The sequence below is a fragment of the Myotis davidii genome, unplaced genomic scaffold, assembly GCF_000327345.1.
Source record: "Myotis davidii unplaced genomic scaffold, ASM32734v1 scaffold395, whole genome shotgun sequence".
Lineage (NCBI taxonomy): Eukaryota > Metazoa > Chordata > Mammalia > Chiroptera > Vespertilionidae > Myotis > Myotis davidii.
The window spans coordinates 4,333,027-4,342,496 of NW_006287904.1; the positions used below are offsets into that span (position 1 = coordinate 4,333,027).

Below are 9,470 nucleotides of genomic sequence, written 5' to 3' on the forward strand. Positions count from 1 at the left end.
AGGGTGGGGGAGGGCAGAGCACTTCCGGGTTCATACCAAAGTTTGTAGAACTGTTCCACCCTCAAACTATGTATCCTATAAGTAATTTTTAAAAAACAGGAAATAACAAAGAGGTAAAATATGAATTATCTTTTTATCCTTCAAATCTGACTTGAGTGCTGATATTTAAAATAAGCGCATCTCTTTCTAGTGTACAATAGTTTGCTAACATTTTACCATGTGACTTAGTTACAATTAATAATACCTGTGATAGTAGCTCTTCCTTCTCTCCAGCAAGTTTTCGTAGCCTTACATCTAAAACAAACAAAAAAGGTTGTAAACTTAAATTTGTAATGATGTAGTATATGAACAATTAAAAATAATTCTACAAATTATAAAAGAGCAAATGTTACCTGATAAACAATTTACAGCTCTGACTATCAAGACATGAAGGCTTGATGGTGTTAAGGAAAAATACTTCATTATTCAACACATATTTCCATACAACTGATATTTATCAGGGCACTAAATACATGTGCTCCCTAGAGCAGTGATTTTCCACTTAAAGACAAACTGAAGTACAAAGATCATTTCCTTGTTTCAAAACTTTGCAAGCTCTCCCTAGTAGACAACTCAAATGCTAAGAGTGCTCCCACAAGCTTAATTAAGCCCTTAGCAGGAAAAAACAAAATATGGGATAGAAGACAGGGGTCAAGAGTGGGACTGAGAAGAGAAGCTGGAACAAAAACAAAACAGAGGAACACAATGCCGGAAGAAGCAAAGGCCCACAACAGCAGTGGGGGGATGATAGGCCCAGCTCTAAAATGCAGGCCACCAAGGGCTTAATCAGGCTCTGTAGCAGGATCACTGGGGCTGCTCCGGGCCCGGAGAGAGGAGCACATATATTACTACAGGCCCCTTGGGCTGAGGGGATACCCACAGATGAATAAAAGCAGCAGCTGACACCTAGCCAGCACCTCCTACAACCAGTCAGGGTCCCAGCTAACTCTAAGTTCGGTTTCTTCAGCACCTTCCAAACAAGCAGAGGAAACGCTCTGGATCATATCCCCAGTCCATTCCCTAGAGCAGCTCTCTCTCCTAGCATCTTCTGATTCATCAGTGCCCTACAATCACATTTCTGAAAGTCTGTACATTCGAGACTGTGCTCACTAACTTTAGAAGAGTTTTTTTACTTCCTCCACTCTTATAACCCACTCTTCTAGGTAACCTACACATCTATGAAAACATGAAGAAGAGATCATTTTTTAAATAAGTAAAAGGAGGCTGATGATACAGTATCTATCTGGGTCATTTCTTCCTGGAGAGCAGGATTTTTAGTGGAGATAATTGGTAGCATCTGTGTGGTTTCCTGAGAGAGGTGTCACTAGATTCTCAAAGGGTTAAATTGAAGAGGCTTGGACTCTGAGAGGCTCAGAAGCCCTGCTCTAGAAATAACACCGATATCTGCCTTCTTGGTCATCTGTTTCTTGCCTTAAGAAATGAGGTGGCAAGAGCTGCAAGAGCCCTGGGATAAGCCGAACACAGAACCAGATGCTCCAGGAAGAAAATACACTTGGAAAGTCGCCTACCGGCCCACTGGTTCCCTGGGACCAGGTTTATATTTAATTGAAAAAGCAATGCGCTACCTCTAAGTGAAAAAGCAATGTGTGTATACCCACAGTGCTTCCAGCTGGGGGACTCCAATGACCAAATGCTGGTCTCCCACGGTCAAGATGTCTAAAAATAATGTGCCCAGGTTGCTTCCCATTAAGGATCTAGATAAGGCTCAGACAGTCTTTGTGTAGTTTTTGTTTTCCAAAATGGGAATTAACAAGCTGGAAGTCTAACAGGGTCACCTTAACCCAAGTCTAGGTAGCAACCAGTGTCTTACCTAGAGGACCCTCTCCTGCAGACTCCAAGACCTGAGCAGCTTCCTGAGACACCACAGTGATGGCTCCAACCACTGGTTCATGATTGACATCACCATTGGGAGTGCCGTCGGGGATTATAACTAAGCCATGTTTCTGTGGGGAAGAAAAAACCCAGCATCAAAGGATGGCCCACACGGAGGGGGCATGCTCTGTGAGGTGACTGACAACAGGTTGCCACAGGTAAAACCGGGTAGAGCTAGTTACATGGAATACAGCTCTGTAGAAGAAATGACTTAAGCCTACCAAATATGGACTGAAGAACGATCACTGTGGTTTGTACTCATGCCAGGAAAGATGACAGGATGAAAGGAAGGAAGAAGAAAGCGCTGAGGGACATGAGCTGCAAGCTGATGCTAACATACCTCTCCTGTCTTCACCGTCTCCTTCAGGTCAGCCAGCTCCTCTCTGAGCGTATCTCGCTCATTCCTAAGGCAGGCAATGTATTCCTTCTGCTTCTCTAGGGCCTGGTTTTAGACAGGGTAGCGAGGGACAGAATGGCACAGAAAAAAAGCAAGTGAAAGGGAGCAGAGAAGTACCCGAATCAAATAAAGATAAAGGCATAAAAGACAAGGCAACATTAGGAGCTTGGAAACAGCAGTGAGAGATGGGAGGAAATACGAAGTTAGATGGATATATATCTCCAGAAGGGAGTTTTAATAGCAACTGGTTAATCATGCATAAATTCGACAAAACATGCTTATCACATCAGGCAAGAAAACGCATCTTTCTTTTCCAGTTCATGAACAAACAGGAAATGGAAAACGAAGGCAGCAGTAATAGTGAAATAAAGTTGACCTTACTGATCTCCTAGTACATTTTCATTTGGCGAATCAATCAAACAAAACCCCCAGATTTCAACTAAAAGAGTTTATTCAAGAATATACTTGATTTTAAAAAAAATTCTGGAAGAAAAATGACCAGTATGCACAAGGTATTTTAATTAAATGTAGGCTGTAGTGATTTTTCTCCAAGTAGTGTGGCAAAATATTCCTCAAATACCACTTAATTAAAAATGGCTAATCTCCAAAGGGATTCTTGAGAACCTACTTTGTTAATTTAATTAAATACAATTAAGAGTAATTTGGTTTTCTGATATACCTTCAAAATGTGAAAAACAAAAATAACACACTAACAAAATAAATACAGCCCACCTACAGAGGGTAGCAAATATGGGTTCAGGAACCTGGCTTTTGAGTCCTGGCACATACTAACTTATCTTTGCCTCAGTTTCCTCATTTGAAAAAGGGGCAGGGGTAACCTCAGCTCCCATGGGGTGGGCACAGGCTCAAGAGGCCTCGGCGTAAAGCGCCGCCTGCCATGCATGAGACGGGAGGCTCAGGGGAGCCAGCTGCTATTTCCATTTGCATTGTCCTGCCACTGCCTGAATCTCACGGCTGTCAGAACTGAGGACAGTGCAGAAGCAGGAACACACTTTGATCCTCGGGCCTCAAAACATACCCACGTTAGGCAGTCTATTCAGGGGCCTGACAGCTGGGCTATTCGAAAAAGCCTTTCTCCATCCATTCGTTCATATATTTAACATTTTCTGCCAGCATTCCCATTCATCTGAGTAAACTACAACAGGCCACTTTCTTCTTAGTTTATTGGGTTTAGAAGTGGTCAACTGCTTAGTGACTGGTTACTCAAGAGTTGGACAATCTTTAAAGACATAATCCTATTCTGCAACCAAACTGGAAGTAAGGGATAAGAGCAGCTATGATTTATACAGCCCAAACTACAATTTTCGTAACTCCAACTATATAGACAGTGTTATCTACACATATAAATAAGTATATCTATATAATTTCCCCCTTACATACCCTGTATTTTGTCTTATGCCCATTTCACGAATCAGAAAATTGAGGCTCAGAGAAGTTATATTTTTTTGCTCAACGTCACAGTAAGTGATAAAGCTAGAAAATGAATCCAGTTCTTTCTGGTTCTGAAGCTCTTGCATACTTTTTCTGTATGGCAACACCACGAAGGCCACAATTCTGTTTCCTTGCTGTCGTCCAGATGCTGCTGGAAAAGTGGTCCACCGGGCAAGTCCTACTCCTCACTCAAACTGCAACATCAAAATCTAACTTCCTTTCAACAACTCACACTGTATGACATGTCTGGAGTCTGCCTGTGAATTAATAATGATTTTCTAAAATCATAAGGCATTAATATTAACACTCCACTACATTAATACCAAACGTGACAGCAAAGCACAGGCAACACTCTACCGTTGACAGCTGCTGTTCTGTCTGCTGGGTCAGACAGTTGTGGTTATGGGTGTCTGCGTGCACAGTTAGGCCGTGCATCAGCACATGTACTGAGTTAGTGATCACTATCACAACATGCTCTATATAAACACCACCACCGAACAGAAATGATCTCTTAGGAACAGACCAATTTGAAACTAGGAATTCTAGCAAATGCTCGAATATGCCCTTTGCTCCTCTTCCACATCTTACAGCAGCGAATTTTATCTTTACTTTTGGACTTTTTAATTTTGTCTTCCCATAATTATGGATGGGAAAATAAAATACATCCTGTAAGTGCTTCCATTTCACCACAAAGTTTCAAGAGGACTGAAATACCGTATAATTAGACCACATGCTGGATCTGAAATCCTCTGTATTACCTGAACATCTAACCACTACCCTTGTGTCTGCATTCAATAATAGTTCCTACAGTGCATTTTTTTAGGGTAAAAAGTACATGCTTGTGACAATCTAAATAATTCTTTATCCCTGACCTAACCTCAAATTCTAGTGTCAAGAAGCCTTAAAGATATGTATAACAGGCTGAACTTTGGGCAACAGGTTAACTCTCCATATAATTGCACAGGGTAGTCAGAATGGGGGTGAGTCTTATATTGGGATATATGGATATATAAGTACTTTATACATATTGCACATGGCCACCTGGTGCTTGGAACAGCCTTGGGGATAAAGACATGAGCACTAGGGTCAGTGAGGAACTAAAGAAAACTGAACTTTAACAAAAGAATAATGGTCATGCTCTTCCATAAAGTTACTAAATTTAAATCTTGAAAATGAAGCAAGAGATAAGTGATACATTAGGTAGTCACTGGCCATGTTGAAAATGTTGTAAGTCAAGGGAGGACCACATAACACGTATTAGGATGGCTACTATCAACAAAACAGGAAACATGTTGGTAAGGATGTAGAGAAACTGGGACACTTGTGCCGAGTTGATGGCAATGTTGGTGCAGCTGCCATGGAAAACAATATGGCAGTTCCTCAAAAAATTAAACCTAGAATTGCCATTTATGCAGCAATTCCACTCATGGGTACATACCCAAAAGAGATAAAAGAAGGGTCACAAAAAGGTATTTACAAACTCATGGTCACAGCAGCATTATTCAAAACAGCCAAAAGGTAAAAGCAAACCAAGTGCCTATCAACAGATGATAGGATAAACAAAACGTGGTAGATACACACAATGGAATATTATTATCTTAAAAAGGGACATTTGACACATGCTACAATATCATGAACCTTTTGGACATATGCTAAGTGAAGTAAGTCAGTCACAAAAGGACAAATACTAATGATTCCACTCATATGAGCTGCCTTGAGTCAAAGTCTTAGAGACAGAAAGTAGAATGGGAGTTGGGAGGGGGTGGGGAGAGGAGGAGATTGGGAGTTGTAAATAAGATGAAAAGAGTTCTGTGGATAGATGGTGGCGATGGAAGCACGGCAATGTGAATGTACTTAATACCATAACTAACTCTACACTTAAAAGTAGTAAATTTTATGTTATTTGTACTTTATCACAGTTTTTAATTTTTTTTAAATGACAAACTACTGATACATGCAACAACTTGGATGAATCTCAAGGGAATTATGCTGAGTGAAAGAAGGTATTTCCAAACAGTTATATGCTGTATAATTCCATTTATATAACATTCTTAAATGGCGAAATCATAGAAAAGGAGAACAGATTAGTGGTTGCCAGGGCTTGGGACAGAGTAGGGGAGATAGTAGATATGGCTATAAAAGGGCAACAGGAGGGAGCCTTGTAACAGTGATGAAAATGTTCTGTATCTTGACTATTTCAAAGTCAATATCCTGGATGTGGTACTGTACTATATAGTTTTGCAAGATGTTGCATTTGGGGAAAACCAGGTAAAGTACATACAAGATCTCTTTGTATATTTTTTACAATTGCATATGAATCTACAATTATCTCAAAAATGTTTTAAAAGTTAATTTTTTTAAATCCAAAGGAACACATTATTATATACCATATAGAAGGAAGATATCCCTTATTTAATAATGCCAAGAAAATTAAAAAGTCAAATAATTTATATCTTAACCATCAGCTCAGCTTTTTGGTAAGAAAGAAATTGTTTTATTTTAAAGAGCTATTTTATTGGACTGAGAGTTTTGGAATTTTTCCTTGGCCAGACCAAAATAATCAGTTTAAAATACTGAGATAATTATGCAAAATAGGAACCAGAGGCTTGCCAATAGGTGCTAAAGAAAATTATGTAAGGTCCTAAAAAAACCCCATTCTAGACAGTGACAAGATTTTAAACTTTTAAATTATGTGCTTTGTGCTATACATTTTTCACATCTCATTTTAAATTTCCCAAGTAAAAATTTAAATAAAATCAGTAGCTTACAATTTTAAAACTGTTAACAGAGTTAATTTATACTCCAGAAGGCTCTTCTAGAATTTTAGAAACGTGGTATAAGTATTAGAAACTCTAAAAGGTTGCTTTATTTCTTTAAAGCAGCATTTTTCAACCTGTGGGTCGCAACCCCTTTGGGGGTCAAACGACGCTTTCACAGGGGTCACCTAAGACCATCGGAAAACACATATATAATCACATATTGTTTTTGTGATTAATCACTATGCTTTAATTATGTTCAATTTGTAACAATGAAATTGGGGGTCACCACAACATGAGGAACTGTATTAAAGGGTCGTGGCATTAGTAAGGTTGAGAACCACTGCTTTAAAGCTTTTGGTCTACCAAATTCTTCAGAAGTCATTCTGTTTCCCAGGTGCTCATTAATGACAGGATAGGGTGACTGGAAGTGTGAAAAGAACTGGATATAAACAGACCGCCCCTAACAATGGAGGGTGTGATCCACAGGGTTATATCTGTCACAAGTGCTCTTGGGGATCTTTGCTACCTTTCCCTAACCCACCTAACCTGCCCCCCACCCCACCCCTACACCCCACCCCCCGCTCTCCCATCCCCACCACAGCCCTTCCCTGAGAAGGTAAGCCTCTGGCTACTATGGCTATGTGGTCCCCCAATTGCGGAACAGATAGCTCATGCCATGAGATGGGGCTGCCAGTCAAAGGGCACGCGGGATGAGCTGGTGGAAATCTTTTCAGCCTAAAGGGCTTAGCAAAAAAGCACTGAAGACTTTTTCCTTATCTGGGCCCCTGCTTTGGGGAGTTACGAGGTTATAATTAGAGATGATGTCATAATTTGGCAGCTCTAGCAAATCTGACATTCTTATCCACTCCTGTAATTAAACTGATTTTAATCTCTTCCTATTTTACTTACCAAGGATTTATGGAATGCTAATAACCTTTCCCCTGGCCCCACTCCTTTTCCTCTTACTCCTTATCCAAATTCTTGCCATGTCAGGATATAAAGCTACCCACAGAGTTTGAATTAAATGCCTGTGGCTGCTTCTGGATAAGAGTCCTGAGGAAATAAAGAACAACTTCCTTAGAAAGTTCTTCCTCGTAGGTTTCACAAGCCCAGAGGCAGCGAGAAAGTAGAGTTCTTTCCATGCATGGTATCAGGTTTTCCTCTAGAAGTTTCTGTCGTCTGCTTACATTTCACACTGACTAAATACTTAAAAAGAGTCAAAAGGACAGATCTTTTGGAATCTCTAAGGTAAATTATATTGGTCTATTCCTCGTCGATGAGCTTGGGAGCAAAGCCCAATTTCACTTCATACCCTAATGCTTTTATCTTTCCAAAGAAGTGTCTCCTGGAGCTCAAACACCTCTTTTGTCATGGTGTCTACTTTCTGCTGCATACGCTGATTCTCCTGCAGAGGAAGAGGGGAAGAGAAGTAATGAAAGAGCAGAAAGAAACAAAGGCGGGGATGAGAGGAGGAAAACAGAACAAAGAGAAAGCTAGTTTAACAAAGGTAAAGGGGAAAGTCTGTGAGGAACAGAAAAGCAGGAGCTGCTTGCTGAAAGGAAGGATGACACCCAGGTCTTGGAGACAGGCCTCTCGGTGGCTCCCCGCTATAACGTAAGGAAGGGGGCTGGGAATAAGCGTTCCAACCACAGCTATGTGGCAGCAAGCCAGCTGGGGTTTCTGTGTGCTCCAGCTCCACATGTGGACTCTTCCTGAGAACTGCCTTTTCCAAACATGGAAAACTTACATTTCTAAAGAGGGAAATTCAGATTTGCTTATGATCCTTATCATAAAGAACAACCAGCAGTTTTAAATTTTATTTTCTTAAGCAGGACTAAAAAAAATACAAGAGAGACATATCTCAGCTTCGTCATTTTGAATTTTTGTTAGAATCTATGCTAGAAAGAATATCACGCATTATAAATGAATACATCAATGTTTACAAAAACTAGAAATCAGTATTTAGTAATTCTTAAACAACTCTTCTGTTTAGGCAATGATGCTCAATTAGCCTTTTATGTTTAACAGGTTTTCTTTTATGCATTATTGGTAAATTATGATCTCCTACTTTCCTTATACATATTTCTTATATATTTTACCATGCGATTCTGCAGACCAAAAAGCATTGTTTTGTCATACTCAAGATTTTTCAGTTATACATAAACATGGTTAGTAATATCTAAGAGATGTTAATTCTAAAAATAAGAAACACCTAAAACTAATTTAGTATTTTTAAAGTTTGTATACCCAGCACCGAGTTTTTAAAGAAACAACAGTGAAAAATTATAGAAATCATACATTACAATTCCTCTTGAATGACATCATCAAATTAAAAACTAGAATACTTAACTATTTCTAAGCTACTGATTTTGAGAAGCCGTGTTATTACTATTTTTAAATCATAAAAGGGGAAAAGTATCTATCTCAATTTAGAAACAGAAGTAGCAAGTGGCTGGCACAACGACACACAAAAATACAAAAGGACAAAAAGGGAGAGGATTCACATTTTCAAAAATACCAGCAGGAAATAGAATTTGGATAACATACTTCTTGCCATATATGGAAAAACTAAGACAACTAATTTCCATGTAATTTTGTATTTTTAAAAGTTATCTGTATCTGCATTTAGAATAGTCAAATTTTCCTTGCTTTCAGTAGGCTAGTTTCAATTCAATTCTTCTCAAAAATGAAGAAAAAGAACACAAACGCACAAACAGAAAAATAGTCATTTCTTTTCATCTATTAAATGGTTATTTATTTAAAATAGTTTTATATTGATTTCGGAGAGAGGAAGGGAAAGGGAGAGAGGGATAGAAACATCAATGATGAGAGAGAATCATGATCGGCTACCTCCTGCACACACCCTACTTGGGATTGAGCCCCCAACCCAGGCATGTCCCCTGCCAGGGAATGGAACCATAACCTCCTGT

General features: G+C 39.3%; 1 protein-coding gene across 1 annotated transcript in view; it reads right to left on the reverse strand.

Annotated features, from left to right (window-relative positions):
* Positions 1-9,470, reverse strand: part of LRRFIP2 (leucine rich repeat (in FLII) interacting protein 2) — a 96,862-nt gene that overhangs the window by 8,911 nt on the left and 78,481 nt on the right. The window contains 4 exon segments of the mRNA XM_015561271.1: positions 245-294; positions 1,871-2,003; positions 2,273-2,374; positions 7,853-7,945. Of these exon segments, the coding sequence (XP_015416757.1) occupies positions 245-294; positions 1,871-2,003; positions 2,273-2,374; positions 7,853-7,945 (378 nt within the window).